Source organism: Coffea eugenioides, chromosome 7, assembly GCF_003713205.1.
Source record: "Coffea eugenioides isolate CCC68of chromosome 7, Ceug_1.0, whole genome shotgun sequence".
NCBI classification, from domain to species: Eukaryota; Viridiplantae; Streptophyta; class Magnoliopsida; order Gentianales; family Rubiaceae; genus Coffea; species Coffea eugenioides.
Window position 1 is genome coordinate 8,855,608 of NC_040041.1, and position 26,157 is coordinate 8,881,764.

General features: G+C 37.9%; 3 protein-coding genes and 1 pseudogene across 5 annotated transcripts; 2 read left to right on the forward strand and 2 right to left on the reverse strand.

Annotated features, from left to right (window-relative positions):
- Positions 1-2,867: 2,867 nt before the first annotated feature.
- LOC113777397 (8-hydroxygeraniol dehydrogenase-like) lies at positions 2,868-5,323 on the forward strand. Of its 2 annotated transcripts, none has more exons than XM_027322442.1 (5): positions 2,868-2,965; positions 3,426-3,539; positions 3,930-4,450; positions 4,886-5,032; positions 5,121-5,323. In XM_027322442.1, the coding sequence occupies exons 1-5, from the start codon at positions 2,868-2,870 to the stop codon at positions 5,321-5,323; spliced, it is 1,083 nt and encodes a 360-aa protein (XP_027178243.1). The 2 variants fall into 2 exon arrangements, with proteins under 2 accessions (XP_027178243.1, XP_027178242.1); XM_027322441.1 differs by having other exon boundaries at positions 3,930-4,443; positions 4,879-5,032.
- Positions 5,324-7,153: 1,830 nt separating this feature from the next.
- LOC113777396 (8-hydroxygeraniol dehydrogenase-like) lies at positions 7,154-10,141 on the forward strand. Of its 2 annotated transcripts, none has more exons than XM_027322439.1 (5): positions 7,154-7,268; positions 7,660-7,773; positions 8,652-9,165; positions 9,361-9,514; positions 9,614-10,141. In XM_027322439.1, the coding sequence occupies exons 1-5, from the start codon at positions 7,171-7,173 to the stop codon at positions 9,814-9,816; spliced, it is 1,083 nt and encodes a 360-aa protein (XP_027178240.1). In that variant the 5' UTR covers positions 7,154-7,170; the 3' UTR covers positions 9,817-10,141. The 2 variants fall into 2 exon arrangements, with proteins under 2 accessions (XP_027178240.1, XP_027178241.1); XM_027322440.1 differs by having other exon boundaries at positions 9,361-9,518; positions 9,614-9,736.
- Positions 10,142-12,353: 2,212 nt separating this feature from the next.
- Positions 12,354-14,925, reverse strand: LOC113776804 (probable mannitol dehydrogenase). The gene is made up of 6 exons (XM_027321862.1): positions 14,902-14,925; positions 14,300-14,406; positions 13,915-14,028; positions 13,077-13,590; positions 12,653-12,806; positions 12,354-12,565 (listed from the first exon to the last, which is right to left on the reverse strand). The coding sequence occupies exons 1-6, from the start codon at positions 14,923-14,925 to the stop codon at positions 12,354-12,356; spliced, it is 1,125 nt and encodes a 374-aa protein (XP_027177663.1).
- Positions 14,926-15,052: 127 nt separating this feature from the next.
- LOC113776805 lies at positions 15,053-17,531 on the reverse strand (annotated as a pseudogene).
- Positions 17,532-26,157: the final 8,626 nt, after the last annotated feature.

Here is a 26,157-nt window from a genome sequence, read left to right on the forward strand (position 1 = left end):
TCTGCAATTCCGGATTGTGCACAATATCCGGTCTTAAATATGTGTGGAATAATACTGACACTAATCAAGAGGTGCCTAAGGTGTTTGTTTGTTGGAGAAGTTAATTAGATTGGAAAAATGTTTAGATGCAAAGGGTTGGTAAATTTGAGATGGATTCAATTAGCAATTTGGATATAACTTAGACTGAACTAAGTGCTCGTTGAACACCTTTTCAGAGAAGTTATATTAGTAGATCAATCACAATCACCATCTCGTAATCGATCTCTTACAAATTCGTTGTAATAAATAAATCATATCCTTAACTGATCTCGTATTGAATTGGGCTCCAAAATTGCAAGGCTCAAGTATTCAAAGACAAAAAAAAAATGAAAAATAAATAAAACAGCCATTCAAACAATTTTAATAACTTAAAACTGCCTTAATAAATAGTCTCCATAAAACATAAGTATGCAATAGTGCTGTAACGGACTCCAAATAACATCAAGAACAACTCCTAAACATCAAAAGTTAATGCCAAGTAGAACTTCATAGATTTTGTGGTTCATTTCTATCAAGACGTCCTCTAAAAATTAAGGTAAATGTAAAAAGAATGCCAGCCCAAAAATGGTGCTTATCAAAGATTTAGAGGCGAGGTTTGTTGAAGCACCATTATGGCATTTATCATGTTTGTGATCTTTGTGATCCTTGCGACTGGTAAAGTAGTGGTCTCCTTCAGAAGAATAATCTACTGAATCCTTTCTGCCATTGTAGGGAGCAATTGGTGAAGATGCTTCGTTGTACTTGCTAGCATCTTTGTTCCCATGAAACGACCAACTGTGATCAGAACTTCTTGGGTCATACTTGAAAACTGCAAATTTTAGACAACCAGAATTGTCAATGCTTAAAGTTTTTTTTTTTTTTTTTTTTTTAAAAGATTATAATTATAAAGAGCAATACAATTAACAAACTTAATAATATTACAAAAAAAATTCACAATTAACAAGCTTAATAATACTACGAAAAAAGTTCTTATATATGGTAGAAAAAAAAAAATTCATCAGAATCTCTAATTTTTGGGATGTCAACTTTGATCCCTTGAATGAATAGGGAAATCTTAAGAGTATATGTAAGTGATACTTACCGCGAGTTTCACCAACTTGAGATTTCTTGGTTCTCCATTCATCCTCGTAATTTGCAGCCATGGAACTACCCAAAGTGGTCACAATGCAGAAGAATATTACTACTATAATTTTTGACAACTCCATGATTGGACCTTTACTAAGAAGAAGATCTTGTGCTGTGCATTATTTTATAGGCGCAGACAGTGTAACAAAAAGGATCCCTATTCTTTAGCGAAACAATAAAACAGAACTAATAAGGAATCAATGCGCGCGATTGAAGGAGAAAGAAAGAAACAAGGGCACCCTACAAATTATTCAAGGAATTACCTATTAATTCCAGCTCCATCTTTTTAATTATTCAAGGGATTACCTAATAATTATCCTATAAATAAGGGCTTTTAGCACATAATTAATCGAGGTACAAGTGGAGTAAAGATGTAAAAACTCAATCATACACTGTGATTGAAGGAAAAAAATTGGAAAGATCATTCGTCAGTAAAGTATCTGTACTATGTGTTGTTCCAAACCTCCGATAAGAATTTTAGTGCCTATTTTCCTAGGTATGCAAAATCGTTTACTGGCTATCCTTTGGAAGGAAATCAGGAATGTGAAAAAAGAGAATTTGATGGTGGTCACAAGGATTGGCGATACTGCAAGAGCAAAGCAATTTTAATCTGAATACCAAAATATTTTCCTTAGTTAATCTCATATATTTTTATTAATTATGTTGGATTCTATTATCCACTAATTACTCTTTCCCATTAACGCAGCGAGGTATGCAAAATCTTTTACTGGGTATCCTTTAGAAAGAATGTGAAAAAAGAGAGTTTGATGCTGCTAGAGCAAAGCAATTTTAATCTGAATACCAATAATATTTCCGTTAATTAATCTCATATATTTCCATTGATCATGTTGGATCCTATTACCCACTAATTACTCTTTTTCTTCCTCTTTCCCATTAACACAGCGGGATTTTGTATGCTTCTCTCGCTTCCTCTCATGTTCCTGCCTTTCAATCTCTCTTCATTTTTCCTATTTTATAATTTCTTTTCATTTTTTAAAACCTTTGCAGTATGTGGTTCAAGATCTTTTACACAATACTTTTCTCCGCTTTTACTAATCTGGGATATATAATTAAGAACCTGTTAAATGTTAATGACAATTAGCATTTCACATTTAATTCGAAGGGAAACAAATTTCCCCTTTCATTTCTTTAGTGTGGATACTAAATCGTCTCTCGTGCTGTGCATGGAGAGATACCATACCATGATTGGGAGGATTGATTTCAATTTGTAAAACTTTGGTACCACAGCGAAGTTAGGCGACAAAAATAAGCTTGCACGTTTCCAAGACGCAGGAGCCCCGTGCAGCACGAGGACCATGAATAATGAGGAAAAGTGAATGGTTACTACTACGTTTTGTTTCTATCGAGATGTAACTCAAAATGAATACGCCAAAATTTCGACTCTCATTCGAAACCAAACCTGGCGTTATATAGTCCACGAATGTAGACAAACCGCATAAAGTGCAGCCAACATAAGAAAACGAACTAATAATAAAGAATGCAGAGCTTCCAAGCGCTTTTGGTCAATTTTTTATTCTACCAAAATGGACTACTATACATGTTTTGGGAAATAAAAAAGTGATCCATTAATCTATATATATATATATATACACGATGGAGGCAATAATGTAAAATCTCATCGCACAAATTAACTTCCTTTGCGAAAGCTAAAAAGGAGCCAGTCATATTTTTCTGAAGAAATAATGGCAAGGTCACCAGAAACGCAGTACCCAGTGCAGGTCATTGGATGGGCTGCACATGACTCCTCTGGGCATCTCTCTCCATTCAAGTTTTCGAGAAGGTATTAAATTTGGAAAACTTCTTGTCTGTGTGGGATTTTAAACGCTCTCTCTTCATTTGGGACCATTTTTTATTCGTTCTCTCTTTTCCTGAAAATGAAAATGATATGGAAGTCACATTTGACACTTTATTGGACCGTTTAATCCTATTTAAAGTTTTTAGGACTGCTGACTCCTATTTTCTAGCATTGTCAGGGAGATATATATCCTAGTATTTTAAAGCAAACATTTCGAGTAGACAATTGTTAGTTGTCAATTGTACTTTTTCTTGCATTAGTAGACAAATATTACACCGAAAAGGCTATTTGATTTAGGAATTAAAAGAAATTTTAGTTAGTAAGAATCCATGTTCCATGGAAAAAGAGGAAAAAAAACACACACACGCACACACATAGTGAATTACTTAGAAGGGATATGAGATATCGATCTAAAATGAGCATGCATGGCTGGGATGTTGCGCAGGGCCACGGGCGAGCATGATGTGCAGTTTAGAGTGTTGTACTGTGGGATCTGTCACTCGGATCTTTCTATGGCCAAGAATGAATGGGGCTGGACCGTGTACCCTAATGTACCAGGGTAAGACTGAATTACAATGCTAATCTTCCATTTTTACGTGTTCAATTCATGAGTGATTAGCGTGTGGACATCATATGGAGTTTTTGCTAATGAGTTTTTGCTAATCTTCCATTTTGAAGCTTTGATGAAAAATTTGGTCCACCCCATATTTGATAATATTATCTGCAAATATAAGAAGTAATTGTTGGATTGTCCTGTATTTTCTTTTCTCCTCGTGTGGAAATTTTGGACTATTGAAAGTAAAGGATAACCCCTTCATACATCTTCCAACTTGGAAAGGAACAAGTTATAATTAATCTATTATGAGCAAAGTGGCATAAAGAAAATGAGTATGATTTGTCATATGACTGAATTCATAAAGATGGCGATATTGTGAATGGATTGATGCAGCCATGAAATTGTGGGTGTGGTAACTGAGGTTGGCAACAAGGTGGAGAAATTTAAGGTTGGTGACAAAGTAGGCGTGGGCGCCCTACTAGCATCATGTCGCAACTGCGACATGTGTGCCCAAGATCTTGAAGTTTACTGCGCACAAAAGATATTCTCTACCGGCGCAATTGACACGGATGGAAACCCCACACACGGTGGCTTCTGCGATCTCATGGTAGCTGACGAGCACTATGTTATCCGGTGGCCTGAGAATTTGCCTATGGATGCTGGTGCACCACTCCTGTGTGCTGGGATCACTACCTATAGCCCCTTGAGATACTTTGGACTTGATAAACCTGGAATCCATGTTGGCATTGTTGGCCTTGGTGGGCTTGGCCATTTAGCTGTGAAAATTGCCAAGGCTTTTGGTGCAAAGGTGACTGTCATCAGCACATCCGCTAGCAAAATGCAGGAAGCTATACAAAAACTTGGTGCAGATGCATTCTTGGTCAGCAGTGACCCTGAGCAGATGAAGGTAACTAGTACTATTTTTTTTTATTTGTCGATACGATAGCTTCCTACACTATAGGGAGGGGGAGGACTTGAAGAAGTCCTGAGATAACTCGGAGGGGACTGAACTACCACCGGACCAGACGGGTGTACTACACACTCGCCTAGATTTTTTAAGCAAGACCACATTTAATTGTGGCAGATTGGTGGGAGGTAATTAGTACCATTGCTATAGGAGAATTGAATATATCAGAGTGTGTTACAGCATTATACCAAATCATCTTTTCAAATAATCTCCTATCCACAGTTGTCAAGGGTCTTATATTCCTCATCCTTGAATGAGAGGATTCAGCTGCAACTGTTTGCATTTTCCCTTCCCACTGCGTCCTTTTGGTAATGATATATCAGGTGAGACACAAGCAGTTTTCTGATTGTCATTGATTCATAAATCGTTGAGCAGGCTGCAGTTAGCACTATGGATGGAATTCTTGATACTGTTTCAGCAAATCACCCGATTGTCCATTTACTCAATTTATTGAAGCCTCAAGGGAAGCTTATAATGCTTGGTATATCTGAAAAGCCACCCGAGCTGCCTACAATTCCTGTCATAATGGGTAAGTTTTTAACAATTTGGCGTTCCCTTTTCAGTTGGCCCAGTAATAAGATGGTGTTTATCTAACTTGCAAAATGAGTGATCAACAGGGAGAAAGACTATTGCCGGGAGTGCCATTGGAGGCATGAAGGAAACCCAAGAAATGGTCGATTTTGCAGCGAAGCACAACATATTAGCAGATATAGAGATCATCCCAATCGACTATGCCAACACTGCAATGGAACGCCTCAAGAAAGCCGATGTCAAGTATCGATTTGTGATCGACATTGGCAATTCACTGAAATCTGCCTAAAATGATTGTTCCATTTTCTTAATCAAGCTAGTATGTGATTTGTTTGAGAGTTCAGTTCAACCATTCCATTCAACTCAACAACACACACACTGAAAGTAACTTAAAGCTTCGCCAAAGCTAGAATAGCTAACTCACTAGCTATGTATTAAAATACACTTGCTAGCTGTTTAATGATGCTAAAAATAGTTAAAAGTCAAACAAGCCTTACCAAATCAAAGTTTCAACTTCTTTTTGTTGAAATTTATGTGGGCCAAAAATGTCCGATTGATTATAATTCAACTAATTCTTAATTCAACCATCTTGAAACCTCCGCCTAAAAGTGAAAAGTTGAAGTTGAGTTTCAGATCACCGGAACTTTTTTGTAATCGTGGTTGAGTGGTGGCACAGAAGCCACGTGTGATGAACCACGAGAAAAAAAAAAAAGAGAAAAATGTATGGATAATTACTGGGAATAATTGACAGTATTGGTGCGGTAAGAGCAAAATTTGTCAAATGTCTTCAAAACCACCTCTAAATAGATTACGGATTGTATTTACAGCCCAACAATGATTTTAATTTCCTTTTTCTTTTCCTAATTCTTAATCTTGTTGTTGGTAGTTTTTTTCCCTAATTATTCTATTTATAACGCTTGCAGAGGCTCAAAGGTAATATGATCGTGTTTGATGTACATTACGGTATATATACTTGATCAACATGAATGGAACAACTAGCAGTAACGTCCACTAACCACATTATTATCTTCTAGTAGAGAAGTATTAGATTATGTCCACTATTATTTCTCATTTATGACTTAAGTTTTCACATTGATTAGCTCATTAGCAGACAGAAATTTATTCTAATTCCAATCTGGAACAAGGTGGTGTAATGATGAAAACCTATATCCATCATGAAGTTAATGATATGGATTCCGAAATGCCATCCAAACAATTCTATGGGAAAAGAAACATAATTAGTGTATTTGGAAAAATTTTCCTAAGACAAACACATTTTTTAAATAATATTTTTATTTTTTAATCACACTTTCTCTCAAATAAATTATATTGACTACAGCGATTATTCTAAAACATTTTTTAAATAATCTTCAATCCAATACGTTATGGAATATATCCCATAGACTAATTAAGAATCTAAATTCAAAGCTCAAAATAGTAGTGGAGGCCCGGTGCATTATATCTACAGCCAAAAATTGGACCACCATGCCCCTGGGGAAAGAAATGTAACCTTGGCCAATGTAGGAAAAATCATTTAAAACGTGAATCACATTTTATTAAATAAATTTTTTCCTTCACTTTTTAAACATTAACTTTACATTTCTTACAAATTTAATTTAGTAAGGTTTGATTCCAACCTAAGTTTTGGACTAATTTTTAAGCTGAAATCACTATGTGATCAACATACAGTTATTAGATCCCACTCTTTTAGTAACAAAAACAAATATAGATTGGATCAAGTTTCACCTTTTTAGGGAAAAATAAATATAGATTGACTTAAATCCTACATTTTTTAGTGGCAAAATGAATATGAATCAATCGTTTGTAAAGAGTTATGGCTTTATGATGCGGTAGTAGTACTTAAGATTATTTTTTAAGTGGTAATTTTTAATGAAGCAAACAAAGTGGTCTATAAATATTTTTGTCTAGTAAAAGGGTAGCTTAGGATTTTTAAAAATTTTGTCAATAGCAAAAGTAAGGGAGGCAAGTGATTATTTTTAAAATTTCAGGGGTACTAACTGATATTAAGAGAAACCTCAGGGGAGGTTTCTGATATTATCCCAAATGCAAAATCTCATAGCCCAAACGAAAGGAAGCGAAAAAAGGGGGCAGAGTTTTTTCACCTTTGGTGAAGTAATGGCAAAGTCACCAGAGACAGGGCATCCAGTGGAGGTCTTTGGGTGGGCCGCAAGAGACTCATCTGGGCATCTCTCTCCATTCAAGTTTTCCAGAAGGTACCTAACTGTATACATATTTGGATTTTCAAAGCATATTTCCCTGGTTTTTTTTTTTTTGGGTTTGCTTTTCACTTTCTTGGGAAAATTACGCCAAAATCACACTTTAAAAGTTTGTCATTTTCAAAGCATTTTTTTTTTCCTTTGTTGCCTTCCAAAGTTTGTCATTTTGTAAACAAAAATACATCTCCTTGAGGTAAATAACGCTTTGACTCCATGCAAATTTTAGTAGACTAGAATCCTGATTATGTAGCAGATCAGATATGATTCCAGACACCAAATGTGAAAGATTAAAAATGAAAAAAGAAGTTATTATCATGATTATTGTCCTTTCTTTTGGGTTTTTTTGGACTTTAAAGTAGTGGACTTGTGATTGTTTGTGATATTGCAGGGCGAATGGTGAGCGTGATGTGCAGTTCAAGGTGTTGTACTGTGGAATCTGTCACTCGGATCTTCATTTCATCAAGAATGATTGGGGCTTTACTTTGTATCCTACTGTACCGGGGTAAGACTGAATTCCAAAGATAATCTTCCGTATAATAGTACAGTTTTCTCTGTTCAGTAACAAAATAGAGATAGGCATGGGATCTGCAGGTAGAGACAATTGTATCGAGCTAGATTTGCCCTTTAGTGCCAAAAGATATTACTTGGAATTTTAGAATTTGCACAGTGGCTTTTTTTTTTTTTTTTTTAAAGACTTATCCTGTCCTTCTGAAATGAAATGTAGGCGGATGGATAAATATGCATACAAAAGGTGAATTTGATAGTTTTTTTACCCTCAGAATGAATTAATATATTTCTGCCAAAAGTGTATGGGCATATGTGTGCTTATCTTTGCCTTGCCTTTGTGGGCATCAGAAGAAGAAGCCCTAAAAATAATAATTGTTGTAAATATAATCTACCATGGCCTAAGAGTTAAAAGATTTCTTTACATGAGTAGGTGGAAATGCATAACACATATATGAAGAGAATATTTTAAATGTAATAGAGATTATGTGTCATGCGTCCTCACTGGTCTATTGAATTCGCCATTTTTTTTTCACTCGTGTTTTTGCTTAAATATATACCGATTCTTTCAAAGTACCAACAAAAATAAGAAGTAAATTGGATTTTCCTGCCTTTTTCAATCATTTCACTTTACTTAAGCTTCTCTAAAGATGGTGATGGAAAAGCTGTTGAAACTGAAAATATGGTCTCCATTTTAAAAGTTTTGACTATCAGAAGTAGATGAGAATCCCTGCAAACGATTTTTTACTTGAAAAAATTACAATCAAGTGATTATGTACAAATGGTCATAAGTGAGCTGTGAGAATACAATGAATTGTGATTTTTCATGAAACCAAGTTTAAAGAGATGCTGACCATCTGGATTTGATTGATGCAGTCATGAAATTGTGGGTGTGGTAACCAAGGTTGGCAGCAAGGTGGAGAAAGTTAAGGTTGGTGATAAAGTAGGCATGGGTGCCCTAGGCGCATCATGTCGCAACTGTGAAATGTGTTGCCAAGATCTTGAAGCTTACTGCTCAGAGAAAGTATTCACACATGGCTCAATTGACAAGCATGGAGAACCCACACAAGGTGGCTTCTGTGATCTCATGGTAGCTGATGAGCACTTCCTTTTTTGTTGGCCTGAGAATTTGCCTATGGATGCTGGCGCACCCCTCCTATGTGCTGGGATTACTACTTATAGCTCCATGAGGTATTTTGGACTTGATAAACCTGGTATCCATGTTGGCATAGTTGGCCTTGGTGGGCTTGGCCACTTAGCTGTGAAATTTGCCAAGGCTTTTGGTGCAAAGGTGACTGTTATCAGCACATCTGCTAGTAAACGACAGGAAGCTATAACAAAACTTGGTGCAGATGCATTCCTGGTCAGCAGTAACCCTGAGCAGATGCAGGTAATTGATCCTACTGCTACAGTAGAATCAGTTATATAAATGGTATTGTGGTTTCGTGTTTGAATGAGATAATTTTATTGTCACTGTCCAGATTGCTCCTTTCCAATTCTTTCTGGCATTGATATATATTGTAGGGGTGAGACACAAGTAATTTTTTAATTGACTTTGAATTCTGATCAATGCACCTTTGATCAGGCTGCAGCTAGTACTATGGATGGTATTCTTGATACAGTTTCTGCAAATCACCCAATTGTCCATTTAATCAATTTAGTGAAGCCTCTAGGGAAGTTTATACTGCTTGGTTTACCTGAAAAGCCACCTGAGCTGCCGATATTTCCCATTATAATGGGCAAGTATATCATGGTTTTGTTTTCCCTTTTCAGTTGAATTTGCCCATCTCCTCCGAGTGATAAGATTGTGTCTAACTTGCAAAACATGTGATCAACAGGGAGAAAGACAATTGCTGGTAGTGCCAATGGAGGCCTAGAAGAAATTCAACAGATGATCAATTTTGCAGCAGAGCACAATATATTTGCAGAAGTCGAGGTTATCCCGATAGACTATGTCAACACAGCAATGGAGCGACTTAAAAAAGGTGATATCAAATATCGATTTGTCATCGACATTGGGAATTCATTGAAATCAGCTTAAGATGTTCACTTTTTAAATTTTTTTAATGATTTTTTTGGCCGAGTTTGAGAATATATTAGGAAAAAATCTGTTCTGTCTTAATAATGGCTCACAGTTGACCATCTTGTCTCCTAGATTTCATCTTCGTATATGATGTTTTAATGTTAATATGAATTATGTGGATGCTTCTGCGCCTATATTATAGGCCTGTTTTCGTGTAATTTAGAGTATTGATATCTCAAGGAATCGTGGGATTTGTGAAGTGTTTAGCCTTATTTTTCAGTGATTTGTGACGGAAGATGTTTGTTTTGTCTATATTTATCAGGATCATTTATTTTTTTCTTCACTGAATACCTATTAGCTGGGTTGACAATATGAATATAATCCAAATTAACACCATGGCATAAAAAACTACTTCTTGAATTCAAATTCTCAATTCACCTCAACTGCAAAGAATCAGCTTGAAAAGCAGAACAGTTATCTACTGATCCCCTTTCTACACTCTCTTAGAAAACATATAATTCAGCAAGCAATGCAAAATCCCAAGCATGAGGGCTATTGAGGACTTGGATGAGAGACTTGTTGAAGCACTACGATAAGGGTAAGGATATACCCGGGGAGGAAAGGGAATTGGTGGCTTGGGGACTTTGCCAAGCACTCGACTACTATTGGGCAATAGTGCAGAAATTGAACCAACTTTGATGTGTAGTCTATGGCCGGCCTTGCATTGGGCAGGAAAGCCACTGACTTAGTGGTAATCACCGGCTGATATGAAACTGATCGAGTCATTTCCAGAGTTGTACGTGGCAATTGCAAATTTTGCTGTGCAGGAGTTTGTGACATTCAATTAATTAGAACATATATTTTGTGGCCAAAGTGTATGGTTTCATTCGTTAAGTGGTTAAACATGAAAGTTTTTATTAGTTGAGTGATCAAATATATACTTTATTATTAGTTAAATGACTATTTTAACTAAACAAAAGATTATCCAGTGATCAAAAGAATTTAGTGACTATTTTTGCTATTTGGTTCAAAAGAAACTTGAAGGCTGGCGCATTAGTCGGGCTCTTATTTCGGGCTCAGTCTTTTTTGTGTTTGGGTGTAATATTCAAGCCATCCATCAACACTTCCAAATCCAAAAAACTTAGGCCAATCATTGCAATCTTTATTAATTGTCTGGTCTGTTCTGTCGTCTGCTAAATTGATGGCACTACTCCCACGTGGTAAAGCTTAGAACCGTCGACTAATTCCACATGTTTGATATTTTCCTCGAAGTTGCTTCCTTGTTCTTCTCTGCTCTTGTATTCCTCTTCCCTATATAAAGCCACCCAACTATTTGCTCTTTCATCACCAACATTTTCTTCAAGCTCTAAATTGATAGGCTCTGGTCAGCTTCCTTCTTTTCTGCTCTCTTTCTCATCTAGTCTTGAAGAGAGAGAGAGAAGTCCAATATCTACCTCCCTAGTGTCTACACATAAGCAAAAACCACTGCAAGTTCCTTCAATCTGTTCCCCGGTTTCTTGGGTTTGCAATTTGAAGACGAAAAATGGCGAAGAAAATGATGCACATGAAGTCATGGATGGAGGTTGCACCATCTCCTTCAGTTCTTCCGTTGAAACCTTCTCATTCTCCTAAGCTGGAGACCATCAGAGAAGATAGAGCTGAAGGGCGCGACGACAACGATGATGGATCGTGATTATGGGTGTGGTGCCTTCCCCTTTTCTTATTCTGACAACCTTTTCTGGTAGCAGAAGGTTTTCTCGGCCTAAGTCCTATGTACATAGTCAAGAATATGGAATTATGTAAGGTAGCTGGCTCTGATTAGTACAGTACGATCATAATCTAGATTTTAGAGATTAGAGACATTCTCAATAAAATTGTCCAATCTCTTTTAATTTATCTTTTGCTCGTGCGTTCCTAACATGGCACTTTGGCAAGGGGAAAACATTGCTGAGAGAAGGATTTTGCCTTGTTTGAAAATACAAAGCAAGGCAGAGTTGAAAACATTTTTTAATTATCTTTTTATCTTACAACTATAGTACTTTTTTATAAAATTATCTCAAATAATTTACAATCCAAACACAATTATCATTATTTTGCATGGAATGCAGAGCTAAAAAGCCATTGACATTGTAGAATCCAGGTTCCTGCGCTAGTTAATTAAATCAATTGGTAGGTGCTAGAAAAGTCAATTGTTAAACACTAAAAGGGTCTTTTCCTTGTGGTTCCACTTGAAGAAAAACGATGAGAAGAGGGGATCGTGAAAAATCCCAAAGAAAGAAAGAATGAATTTGGTCGGGTGTTGATGATTTCGATCCTACGTATTGCCTAATACCGAATCCTGCAGCCATTTCTTCTGATGGTACGAAACATTTCAAATTCAACTGTTACTCCAGAGTTTAGAAAGAAAGAATATAATCGAAAGTCCACGATCCAGATCGAAAGTCTATTCAAATTCAAATATTATTAGTCAAGCATAAGCATGGTACAAACTTTGTTCATGTCTTGAAAAGTGAAAACAACGATTCAAGAAAATTCTCAATTGCAATTTCAAGCAATCAAGTACTTGGGGCAGCCACAAGAGTATTCCCAATATCAATAACAAATCGATATCTAACATCTCCCTTCTCAAGACGTTCCATTGCTTTGTTAACATAATTCGCAGGAATGACCTCAACATCTGCAGTGATATTGTGCTTTGCTGCAAAATCAATCATCTCTTGAGTCTCTTTTATCCCCGCAGCAGCAGATGATCCCATCATTTTTCTCCCTGTCATCAATTATATATAGAATCGAATCAAAGGGCATAAAAGTTTTTTTGAAGATAAATTAAATTTCATTGTTTTAATTCACAAACCAATAATGAGGGGAAGGATGTCCACTTCGAGGGGCTTATTCGGTGCCCCAACGACAACAAGCTTTCCATGAGTTTTGAGCAGACCAAATAATGGCATGACCGGATGAAAAGCAGATACTGTGTCAATTATACCATCCAATGTGCCAGTGGCCTCCTGTCAGACAAATTAATATATCCTATGTCAATTGATGATTTTGAAGAAATTTATAATTTTTCTAATTTAGTGTTGTAACATTAAAAAAGAAAAACAACGACGACAACATTGAGAGGCATGGTTTCTATTTACAAGTTCTAAAATTAGAGTAAAAAAAATCCATATCTATAAAAAGGGGACAGGAAGCAATTTTTTATGGTAAAAATGATTTTCAAAATTTCCTTCCCAAGTCTCAGCATGCTGGCATAGGAGGGTAATTTATGTCATCACCTGCATTTGTTGTGGATCAGTGCTGACCAAAAACTTGTCAGCTCCAAGATGATTGATGGCTTCCTCCTCCTTCCTAGCTGAGGTGCTGATGACAGTTACAGTGAGCCCCCAAGCCTTGGCAAATTTTACTGCCACATGGCCCAAACCACCAAGTCCCACAACGCCCAGATGGCTTCCTGGTTTGTTCAACCCATAATACATCATTGGACTGTATACACTAGAGCCGGCACAGAGAAGCGGAGCACCACCATCAAGAGGGAGGTTCTCCGGCCAGCGAATTGCGAAATGCTCGTCCACCACCATCTCATTGGAGTATCCTCCATGAGTTGGCGCTCCATCTTCGCCGATGGAGAGGTAGGTCATGATGTTCTTGGGACAATAAGGCTCTAAATCATTTGAGCATTGCTCGCACGAGCGGCATGACCCAACAAAGCAGCCCACCCCAACTTTATCTCCAACTTTGAATCTTGTTACCTGTTTTCCGATTTCGGTCACAATTCCAACAATTTCATGCCTGCTCCCAAAAAAAAAAAAAGGAATTAAATTAAGGCTAGAGCAGCCTAATAATGAAAGTGACTGAAATTGTTTATAAAACTACTCATAAGTAAAACGATCTTGGAAAGAGGTTAATTTTAGTTCATTAAGAAAATTAAACAAGATATATTCAGCACGGTTAACTTTTTGTTTTTTTTATTATGAGTGGGAGATTTCGAAACCGAAACATCTTAATGAGAGTGCTTTCCTCCGTACTATTCAATCCATCCTCCCTCCCCCAGCACAGTTAACTTGTTAAGGATGAACAAAAGAATTTGATGACAAGTTGACATGAATGTCCTACCCAGGTACAAGTGGGTATATAGGCAAGCCCAAGTCACCTCTTGCAGCACCGAGGTCTGTGTGACAGATTCCACAGAACAGCACTTTGAATCTAACATCCTTGGCACCGGTTGCCCTACAATTTATCCACATTAAATTCTTCTTGCCACGTTAAAATTACAACAAACAAATAATTGCTAGATAACAAGAAAATAAATGGTTTCTTCACAACCATGTTGCCTTACAAATTTTTCTCGAAATGTAATGCAACTTAGTATTTTTTCCAATAAATAAAAACCAGCATGAAAGATTTGACTCGATCTTGTACTAATAAAATACCAATTGAACCAGTTTGTTCATTTGATATCGACACAAGGCCAGAAAAGGCCAGGTATATGAGATTTAACCTTCTTGTGAATTCAAAGGGAGATAAGATGCCGGAGGTGTCTCTTGCTGCCCATCCGAATGTCTTAACCCCATCCTCACCGGCCATCTCTGCCACTTCTTTCTTTTTCTTTTTTTTTTATATGACTATCTATATTGGCTTAGTAATTCTCTGAGAAAGATTATGTTCCGGCGTTGTTTAAATACTCTGAGGACTGAGGAGTGAGTAAACACTGAAGTTTGGAAAGCAACCAATCGGGTTGAATTCAATAAATATTGTGTAATTTAATATTTTCCATAGATTTTTGCAATAGAGACAAGTGATAGCAATTAACTAACCATTTGGATATTTTATACAATCTTGTAACGGGATTTGCTTCAATATGTGGCGGCTTCGATTTATATAAGGTTTCCGTTCGAACTAATTGCCCACGATTGGGTGGATTTTTTGCATTGTTTTTCTGGTCCATAGCTCAGCATGACCGTTGCCCTGACTTCACCGTGGCTTCACAGTTGTACAAGTACTGCTCCACTAAGTTGCATGCATATGATCATTGATAAATGATAACGAGTCAAATATATGTAAATGTTATTATTATTTTTTTTTTTTTTGGGAAAAGTTTACTTCTTTGTATTCAATTGTGTACATTCTGGATGTACTTATTCTACCAAAGAGGATCTATTGTGTCCAAAAGATAACCAAACAAATTCTTCTTTTCCTCAAAGAATCGCAAAATGAAGAAAAAACTCAATTGCTGGAAAACCCCTTAATGCACCTATACAGTCAAGTGCTTGGGGAGGGTATTTCCAATGTCAATGACAAATCGGTATCTAACATCACCCTTCTGGAGACGCTCCATGGCTTTGTTAACATAGTCCATGGGAATGACTTCAATATCTGCAGTGATGCTGTGTTTTGCTGCGAAATCAATCATTTCTTGAGTCTCCTTCATCCCCCCGACTGCGGAACTTCCAAGCATTTTCCTCCCTGCAATCAACAAAATTTTAGGTGAAATATGTAGGGAATAACATTGCAGAAAAATACCAAACATTTATTTCAAGTTGTATTGTGCGTACCCGCTATTAGGGGATAGATGTCTAACTCTAGTGGTTTATTTGGTATACCAACCACAACAAGCTTGCCATCATTTTTGAGTAGGCTAAATAAGGGCAGATACTGCGTCAATAATGCCATCCAATGTATCCCTCGCAGCCTGCAAGATAAGTTTGTAACAAGTCTTATGTCCCTCTCCAACATTCTCTTAAAAATTCTTGTAGAATCGAAAATGAGGTTTTCGTTTTGTTACATCATCAATTAGTAACTGCATTCAATTTCTTTAAAAAAAAATATTCCAATTGTGTCAAGTTTTTCATTTTTGGAATAAAATATTCATTCCATAGTATTTACATGAGGTTTCTCTTTTAAGTTAAGAAAGTCCCGATGAGAATTAGTTGATCCATAATTTGAGTGTGGAGAAAATTACGTTTTTAGTACCAAATGTTTGGGGCATTGGCGGTTTTAATCCTTAAAGACCGGACAAAAGCCAATCTAGTCCCAAATGTTTTAATTTTCAAGCACATTTAGTCTATTGACTAGTTTTAGCAAATTGTTATCGGAATTCAGTCATGTCAGTAGCACTTGTCGGCAACTAAAATTTTGAAAAAGATTTAGAAAAAGGAAAAGATGTTGGCAGCCATAATTTGTAATTAATTGGCACTAATTAGTCGCACGGACAGTAGTCATGTAGCTAAAGAGTAAAGACATAACCATTGTGCATGCGTCTAATTCGTACCCTTTAATTATAGATTATGACCACCAACATCTTTTTCTTTTTTCTAATTTTTTTTTTCAAAATTTAGCCGTTGCTATTGGCGTTAATGAATTCCAGTAATAATTTATCAAAGCCAGTCAATTGGACTAAATGTACTTAGAAATTAAAACAATTCGAACTAGATTTGCTTTTATCCAAACTTTGAGAACTAAAACCGCTGATGACCCAAATATTTGGTACTAAAACTACAATTTTCACTTTTTGTGTGTGTGTAAAACAAGTATGTGTCAATATCATCAGCCTAAAAACAAAGACTATAGTGCCAAAATCATTTAACTAAGATCGAAATTTATAGAGACTTGAAAATTAGAAAGCCTTACCTGCATTTGCTCTTCATCAGTGCTAACAAGAAAAAAGCGTGCTCCAAGATTTCTGATGGCTTCTTCTTTCTTACTAGGTGAGGTACTGATAACTGTCACTTTAAGGCCCAAAGCCTTAGCAAATTTTACTGCTACATGACCCAATCCACCAAGCCCTACAACTCCCAGATGGGTTCCAGGTTTGGAAGAATCCGTAGTGCATCATAGGACTATAAACAGTGATACCAGCACACAGCAGCGGAGCACCACCATCAAGGGGGAGATTTTCTGGCCATCGAATTGCAAAATGCTCGTTCACCACCATCTCGTTAGAGTATCCTCCGCGGGTATGAAATCCATCATTGTCAACTGAGTTATAGGTCGGGATGACTTTGGGGCAGTAAGGCTCTAAATCATTTGAACACGTCTCGCATGAGCGGCATGATCCAACCATGGTTCCAACCCCAACTTTATCTCCAGCTTTGAACTTGGTTACCTTGCTTCCCACCTCGGTCACTATACCAACAATTTCGTGCCTGCTCAATCCAAAAAAACACAAGAAATATTTGGCAAGAATAAAAGAAAAATTAACTCAGGAATCTACTGATTTTGACTAAGTTGATAGAAACATGTCCAGTTGCCATTGGCACTTTGGCCGACGAGGAGGATGTCTTACCCTGGTACAAGTGGGTACATTCCAACGCCGAACTCATCCTTGGCTGCGTGAAGGTCAGTGTGACAGATTCCACAGTACAGAACTTTCAATCTCACATCCTCCTCCCCAGTTGCCCTGCAAATAACACAGATCAACTTGCATTAGTTAAGAATAACAACTAAAATAAGTCAAATGGAAATTCTACTTTTTGAAAGAAAATTACAATTTAAACTTGGACAGAGTTTCAGTAAACAGCTACAAAAATCATGTTAGTTCCCGGATAACTTGAAGTTGTTTCACGTCGGTTTGAAAGAGAAGAGTGTACGTTCTAAACACCTACCTCAGCCATTGGACAGTGCATCAAACTATTTTAATACCTTCTAATAGAATCTGGCAGACGCTAACTATTAATTTTGTAGAATCACAGAATAAAGCTGCCCATCCTCCCTGATAATCCTGGCTCTGCCATTGGTAAAAGGTCCGGAAGCTGTTTGATAAAAGAAGCGCAAGTTGTAGGAAAATTAGTCTCGATTGTCTGCTTTGCAAAAAAGAGTTGAATATCTGATTGGTAATATTAATCTCAAAAATATGTTTTCCTTTTTGTCCTCTAGAAAATTTCCACCTTTTTCATTTGGTTTCCTGTTTTTGCCCTGTTGTACCGGTAAGTCGCCCAGTGACCCTTATTTTGGTCCTTTTTTATTTGAGCACTTTGGTCTTTTTTTTTTTTTTTTTTTTGTCGACACAGGGGTGTCCGGGTCAATTCTTACGGGGCCCGACTAATCCCCTGCGGCCTGGGCCTTGGCGCCCCAACCTGACCCAAGCACGGTAAGTGCGCGGAGGAATCCAGCAGCGCAGGGACTCGAACCTGGGACCTAGAGGTTCACCAGGGGGAGGAGGGGAGGTGCTGCCGCTGGACCATCCACGCGGGGCTTGGTCTTCTTGTTAAAGATGTTGAATATTGAACTCTACATCTCAATTTAGCTATCAATGTAACTTGAACAATAGTGACTTTAAAACCATAGAGTAATTATAGTCAATACAGTTAAACCAAATGAACTATACTTGTAATATTTGTCGTACATTTTTACCATCAAGATTAATTTTCTTGAACCCTATAAATTTTTTTATTTCTACAAGGGAGGAAAATTATAAAACACTTTGTATTCAAAATTTTTGGTAATCTAAGTGGCTGAAAAGATATGTAAGAGAGCTCTTCTTGCTGCCCAAGTACTTTGGAGCGAAATTCGCTTTTACTTTGTGGTAGTGGGTTCTACCATCTGGTGCCTAGTGGCTTGTAGGTTCTACTTCTACCACGGATGCATGCACATTTGTAAATCGACATCTCATCTTCTGAAACAATTGCAGTTCTATTCATCCATCCCACTAACATTAATTATTATTACCTTTGACTTCTTGTAATCAAAGGATGCATGCAATTTTACAATGACAGGGCATATTAATTTAATTAGTTTCCCAAAAGAATATAATGACATGAAAAGTTTCAGTAGAATTTACAGAGCAGAAACTTGAAATAGTAAATGTTATCTCACAATTTTCATTTCACAGAACTCTCAGTCAACCATTTTCTGAAATTTTTAAATGGAATTAATGATTATCTAGTACTAGAAATAAACAACTAACATTCTACGTAACTGAAGGTGATTGTGTATTTGTTTTCTACCAAAAAATAGATTGATGGCTGGTGCATTATTAGTTCGGTTTAATTTTTCTTATCTCAACCTTCAAGCTCAGCCTTTTTGTTTTTGTGTTTGTGCCTAACATTGAAGCCTAGGGTTGTTTCTTGATTAGGGAAGTAGTTAATGGGCGTACTTTAATTATCGAGACGATAAGGAAAAATTGGTTGTCATCACGTATTTGGCAACTATAATCTGTTTATTAACAAATAGATGAAATAATTATTGTATTAATGAACAGTTGTATGAATCACTTCTGAAATTATTTCTTTGACTAGGGCTTGTTTATTATTGATTTAAATTTAATTTGCTTACATTTGATTATTTTTATTTATGTTGATTGTTTAGTTTTAATACTCCAAATCCCCTAATTAACTACTACTCGAAAAAAAAAATATCATCCAATCCCTGAGAAGACGACGTTACTCACCACTATACTCGAATTTAAATTTTTAGAGTAGAAAATTTAATTTTGATGGTTTGACACCTATGAAATTTTGGTGCGGTCCAGATGATGATAGGGTGCTTGTTAAGCTCTGGAGTTCTAATCATGTAAATTGAATGACTCCTAGCGAAGGAAGAAGATATCTGGGAGGGAGAGAGAAGAATTGGAAAGAGAGAAAAGAGAGGGAATTGAGCAGAGAGGGAAGTAACGAATTCAGTTATTTCTTGTCTGCTGATACACAGGTGGGACCCACCTTTAATACAATCATCCCACTAAGCAATTAGCCGCCCTACCCAATTACATTTCTATTAAATGAAACGACATCGTTTCATGCCCTCAATTCCTGACCCGAATTCCTAATTTCTAACCCAATTACCCGCTCCTAACAATTCCTCCCTCACAAGAACAGACTTGGCCTCAAGTCTGGAACTCAGGAAACTGGTTGTCAATGAAAGACTTATCTTCCCACGAAGCTTCATCATAGCTCAAGTGATTCCACTTGATCAAGAATTGGATGACAGTCCTTCCTTCACGCATGATAACCCTGCGCTTAAGTATAGTTTCTGGTTTCAGTGGACATTGATCACAATCGTCCAGTTCTGGTAGCTTAGGGGAGCTGGATGTCAGTGGTCCTAGCTTCCTTTTAAGGAGAGAAACATGAAACACAGGATGAATTCGCGCATCAGCTGGTAGTTTAAGCTTGTAGGCTACTGCTCCCACCTTCTCCTCAACCTGGAATGGTCCGTAATACTTGGCAGCCAATTTGAGACATTTCCTGACTGCTACAGTTTGCTGCCTATAAGGTTGTAGTTTCAAGAACACCCAATCTCCTGCTGAGAAACTCCTCTCAGTCCTGTGCTGGTCCGCATAGTGCTTCATACGCTGTTGAGCTTTCGCAAGATGTTCCTTGATGCAGCTTGAAATCCTACTTCTCTCTTGGACCATATCAGTCACTGTAGGTACCACTGAGTCCAGATATGGCCCTAGTGGCAATGGTGTAGGTTTGTAGCCAAACAAAGCTTCAAAAGGAGTCGTATTCAAGCTAGAATGGAAAGTGGAATTGTACCACCATTCTGCCAGTGGCAGCCACTTACTCCATTGTGAGGGTAGTTCACCAGTCATGCATCTCAGATAGCTTTCTACACACTGGTTTAACCTTTCACTCTGGCCGTCAGTCTGAGGGTGATAAGCGGATGAATAATGAAGACTCACTCCAACTAGTTTGAAAAGCTCCTTCCATAACACACTGGTGAACACTTTGTCTCTATCAGTGATAATAGACTCTGGCAGTCCATGCAGCTTGTAGATCTGGTCTAGGAAAACCTGGGCGACTGTCTTAGCTGTGAAGGGATGAGTAAGTCTGATGAAGTGTCCAAACTTGGTGAATCTGTCTATTACTACCAGAACAGTGTCATACCCTTGTGACTTGGGCAATCGTTCTATAAAATCCATAGTGATGTGAAGCCAAGCTTGTTGAGGAATAGGGATTGGTTGTAGCAATCCAGGATAAGGAACATGCTCAGCTTTATTCTTCTGGCAAGTATCACAGTTCTGCACATATGCAATCACTGCCTGCTTCATTCCAGGCCAATAAAACAAGGATTTGAGCTTCTGCCAGCAGTTCCTCTGGCCTGAGTGCCCCCCCAAGGCAGAGTCATGCAAGGTCTGAATCAGTTGGCTCCTAATATTGTTGGCTCCCCCTACATAAAGCTTCCCCTGATACTTCAGAATTCCATCCATCAGGCTATACTCAGCATGTGCATTGGGGTCTAGAACTAGGTGGCTCATGATATCTTGGCATTGCAAGTCCCCTTCATAGCTCTTCTGCAACTCCTGCATCCATCCAGGTTTGACAGATGAGATGGCTAAACAGGACCCCAGCTCAGTTGGTTGTGCAGGTTCATGCCTCCTGGATAGGGCATCCGCTACCAAATTTTCAGCTCCCTTCCTATATTCTATCTTATAATCCAACCCCAAGAGTTTAGTCATCCACTTGTGCTGGATCGCAGTGTTAAGCTTATGATCCAAAAGATATTTCAGTGACTGATGATCAGTCCGTATAATGAAATGGTTGCCCAACAAATAGTGTCTCCATTTGGTGACAGCCATTACCAGAGCTAAGAGCTCTTTTTCGTAGACTGAGAGTCCCAAATTTCTGACTGAAAGTGCCTTACTCAGGAAGGCAATGGGGTGTCCTTCCTGCATTAAGACAGCTCCAATTCCTCCCCCACTCGCATCTGTCTCCACCACAAAAGGTTTTGTAAAATCTGGTAACTGCAGGACTGGGGCTGAGCACATCAATTGTTTCAATTTTTCGAATGCCCCCTGAGCTTGACTGTTCCATTTGAAGTTATCCTTTCTCAGTAACTCAGTGAGTGGTTTGCACACCATACCATAGTGTTGAATAAACCTCCTATAGTACCCTGTAAGGCCCAGAAAACCCCTTAACTCCTTAACTGACTGAGGCACAGGCCACTGCATAATGCTGCTAATTTTTGAGCAATCCATGCTAACCCCCTGATCTGTGATAGTATGTCCTAAGTAGTCAACCCTCTTCTGAGCAAACGCACACTTAGATCTCTTCACATAAAGTTGGTGTTTCCTTAGAATCTCCAATACAGCCCTCAAGTGTTGAACATGAGCCTCCATGGTGGGGCTATATACCAGAATATCATCAAAAAAAACCAATACAAATTTTCGCAGATAAGGTTGAAATATCTGATTCATCAATGATTGAAAAGTAGCTGGTGCATTAGTAAGCCCAAAGGGCATAACCAAGAATTCAAAGTGCCCACAATGAGTCTGGAAGGCTGTCTTGAAGGTGTCATGAGGCTTAACCCTGATCTGATGATAACCTGCAGTGAGATCCAATTTCGTTTTGTAAACAGACCCCACCAACTCATCCAGTAGTTCATCCACATTGGGAATTGGAAACCTGTCCTTGATGGTTATTTCATTCAATTTTCTATAGTCCCCACAGAAACGCCAAGTCCCTTCTTTCTTCTTAACTAGCAACACAGGTGAAGCAAAAGGGCTGTTGCTGTACTTGACTATTCCCTTCTGAAGCATTTCTTTCACCTGTTTCTCTATTTCCTCCTTGTGACAGTGGGGGTACCTATAGGGTTTCAACTTGAAGGGTTGTGCCTCCTTCTTGAGGAGAATCTCATGGTCCACACTTCTGTGAGGGGGCAAGGATTGTGGAGTCTGGAACACATCCTCATAATCCTGAAGCACCTTCCTGACTTCCTGGGGAATAACTGCTGTCTCTTCTTCTATCTCCTTCTTACAGTTCAAAGCCAAGCACATCTGTCTTTTATACTCTATGAAGGTTCTCAGATCCTTCCCCCTGATTAAATCCATATCACAATCTTCTGCTTGTCCATGTAAGTGGATTTCGTTCCCTTCACTGTGTAAGGATATCCTAAGTTGTTGGAAGTCAAACGTGATAGGACTAAAGTGTGTCATCCAATCCACCCCCAAAATGATGTCCCATCCTTCTAATTCCATTACCTTCAAATCAAATCTGAACCCATGTTGGTTAATTTTCCAGTGCACGTTAGGACAGATAGCATTGCTAGTCACAGTAGTTCCATTCCCCATTGTGACAGAAAATGGCTGTTTAACCATTCTGTAAGCAATATCCATCCCTATTACCATTTCACTGTTGATATAACTGTCTGAACTACCCGTATCTACCAAAATAAAAACTTTCTCCCCATCCAGGTTGCCTGTCAGTGTGATTGTTTTCCTTCTCAGGGATTCAGACAATGCATGTAGGGACATCTCCATAGTTTGTCCTGGATTCCCTGTCTGTTCATCCTGCTCACCTACAGCATCTTCAAACACTGCATCCTCTTCATCCTCCAGTATCATGCAGTTTACATACCCTCGCTTACACTGGTGTCCTACACCATATTTCTCCCCACATTTGAAGCACAGTCCCTTACTTCTTCTATACTGTAACTCCTGTGTTGAAATCCTCTTTACGTCCTTAGTATCTTCCTGCACCTGGTTACTGTACCTAGGGCCCTTAGGAGCATTACTGACAGGGACCTTATAAGTACTGCTATCTACCACTGATGTATTATTCCTTGAAAATCCAAACCTACTCTCTCCTGACTGTTTAGAGTTTTTATTCTGCACCTGGAGTGAGTACTCCTGCCATTGAGACAGCTCGAAAGCTTCAGTCAAGGTAGCAGGTCTCAGCATCCTAATCATAGGTCTGATCTCCTCCTTCAAGCCACTAATGAAGCTAGAAATGAAGTAGTGCTCATCTAAATTCTTGTTCTTAATTAACATTTGTGGTTTCAATTCTTCGAACTGCTCCTGGTATTCCCTCACACTACCTCTCTGTTGCAACTTATTAAATTCCTCTACTATATCCTTGCAAATACTGTCTGTGAATCGTTTGCACAACAGATCTCCAAATTCTGTCCAATTCAACTCAGGCCTTTCCAGTTTAATACCTTGAAACCACTTGTCCGCCCTTCCATCTAAGTACATTTCTATGATTTCAACCTTCTGATTTTCCAGAATTTGATAATTCATGAAGTATTTCTCACACTTGCGCAGCCAGTCCCTAGGATTTTCTCCACTAAACAGTTGTAAATCTAGCTTAGGAGGATTAGGAAGGTGATACTTACTCCAATCTCTTCTGTAAGAATTCTGTTGATCTCCTTCCGGTTGCAATCTTTGATGAGGCGGCGGCGTAGGAAGAAGTGGTCCTTGATCCATCGTGATTCGTTCTCCTCTGTCCGCTACTTTGTCCTGCGCAGTAGTCATCCTGGATAGTAGTGCATTAAATTTCTGATCCAGAGACTTGCTGAAGTTCTGTTCCATTCTTGACAACATATTCTCCATCCGTTTGTTGTTTTCTTCCAATTCCATTGTTAAATTGTTCTTGAGCTGTTGCTGTTCTGATTGATGTGAAAGTAGAGATTCCATCAGTTCTTGGAGCTTGATTTCCTGCCTCTTGACTTGTTCCTCCAATGTTCTGAATCTCGTACCTTCTGCCATGAATTTGATCTTGCTCCAAGGATCTAATGCTCTTGATACCAATTGTTAAGCTCTGGAGTTCTAATCATGTAAATTGAATGACTCCTAGCGAAGGAAGAAGATATCTGGGAGGGAGAGAGAAGAATTGGAAAGAGAGAAAAGAGAGGGAATTGAGCAGAGAGGGAAGTAACGAATTCAGTTATTTCTTGTCTGCTGATACACAGGTGGGACCCACCTTTAATACAATCATCCCACTAAGCAATTAGCCGCCCTACCCAATTACATTTCTATTAAATGAAACGACATCGTTTCATGCCCTCAATTCCTGACCCGAATTCCTAATTTCTAACCCAATTACCCGCTCCTAACATGCTGATGGTACTAGTTCAAAACTATTGACTGTCTTGACTCTTGAACAACAAAATAATTGAGAGGCCCCCAAGTTCCACGTTGAAGGTTCTTTTTTTAAAAATATTTTTTTTAGTGTAAGTCGGAGGGCTTGAATGAGATTCTAGCCCTCCTACTTATCCTTCTACTCCTCAAATTATCCAACACATCCTTTTCCTCTTACCACATAGAAAATGAGAGAGGAAAATGAATGCAATATATGCTTGAATCCATTGAATTATTAATAATTCAGGTTTGACGAGGCCATCTCTAACATCTAGAGAATTAATTGTTCATTGGAAATGAGCCACCTCTGTCCTTGTAAAGGCTTTAAGAGCTGATGAATGATAGGTCCCTATGGGCGAGAAAAAAGAATGAAATATATGCTTGGCCCCTTGGACTATTAATAACTTGGATCAAGGAAAGCACAAATCAGTTATAGCTTCAGAAATTGAAGAACGCTGATTCAAAAGTTAGTATTTCATTTTCAGCTTAGTGAGCTGCAAAGTGCAAACCAATACATTATTAGTCAAGCAAATCCATGGTACTAACTTCGTGAATAAATAAACTTGCATGTCTCGAAAACTAAATAGTTGTTCATGCCTTGAAAAATGAAAACAAAGTAGTATAAAAATCTCGGTTACAATTTCAAGCAATCAAGTTCCGGGGGCTGCCTCAAGTGTATTACAAACCGAAGCCTAACATCTTCCTTCTCCAGACGTTCCATTTCTTTGTTAGGAATAACTTCAACTTCTGCAGTTATATTGTGCTTTGCCGCAAAATCAATCATTTCTTGAGTCCCCAACAGCAGATGATCCAAGCATTTTCCTTCGTGCCATCAATTATTCTTCGAATCAGAGAATAGGACATAATTTTCATTAAATTTGAAGATAATTGAAAAATTTTTGTTGATTTTACCCACCCATAATGAGGGGAACGATATCCACTTCAAGCGGCTTAAATAAGCTTTCCATCAGGGTTTTTTTTTTTTTTTTTTTTTTTCAGCAACGGTAATTTTTGTATTGATAGACAAAAGGATATACACTTATATGAGCAAAGGCTCAAGTAGTACTATACACAAGTGTTAGACACACTGAGGATTGATCCATTCCTCATCTTGAAATATGCCTAAAGCATAATCACTAATCAAATCACATCTGGAGTCTAATCTCCTATCTAAACAAAAGGAGCATTTCAGGAATGAAGCTCTTAAATTGTTAATATCATCAGTCAAGGTAGCCAGTCTGATATCCTTGGCTATTCATTCCGTTAACCCTTTCAATTCCATCAGGGTTGAGTAGACCAAATTATGGCATGACTAGATGAAATGCAGATGCACTATCAACAATCGCATCCAATGTGCCCATGCCCTCCTGCAAAATAAATCAATATGAATACTATCTCTATTAAAGTATTGAAATTGTTATTAAAAAAAATTGCAAAACATTAATTTATGCTTACTACTGCTAAAATTTGTGTATTTGTTTCCTTAATTTCAAAATACTTCATTGTATGTCTAGAAAAATATCCATGAATACTCACTAGATACCCAAACCTATGAAGGCCCGGATCTG

Bases quoted from the DNA above. Each gene is read 5' to 3' on its own strand.
- LOC113777397 (XM_027322442.1), top strand. From the start codon at position 2,868: ATGGCAAGGTCACCAGAAACGCAGTACCCAGTGCAGGTCATTGGATGG. The intron at 2,966-3,425 runs GTATTAAATTTG...GATGTTGCGCAG, and splicing joins CCATTCAAGTTTTCGAGAAG to GGCCACGGGCGAGCATGATG. The intron at 3,540-3,929 runs GTAAGACTGAAT...GGATTGATGCAG, and splicing joins GTGTACCCTAATGTACCAGG to CCATGAAATTGTGGGTGTGG.
- LOC113777396 (XM_027322439.1), top strand. From the start codon at position 7,171: ATGGCAAAGTCACCAGAGACAGGGCATCCAGTGGAGGTCTTTGGGTGG. The intron at 9,166-9,360 runs GTAATTGATCCT...ACCTTTGATCAG, and splicing joins GTAACCCTGAGCAGATGCAG to GCTGCAGCTAGTACTATGGA. The intron at 9,515-9,613 runs GCAAGTATATCA...TGTGATCAACAG, and splicing joins GATATTTCCCATTATAATGG to GGAGAAAGACAATTGCTGGT.
- LOC113776804 (XM_027321862.1), bottom strand. From the start codon at position 14,925: ATGTACACAATTGAATACAAAGAA. The intron at 14,407-14,901 runs GTAAACTTTTCC...TAAAAAAAAAAG, and splicing joins ACACAATTGAATACAAAGAA to AAAAAGAAAGAAGTGGCAGA. The intron at 14,029-14,299 runs GTTAAATCTCAT...GATAAATTGTAG, and splicing joins CCCTTTGAATTCACAAGAAG to GGCAACCGGTGCCAAGGATG.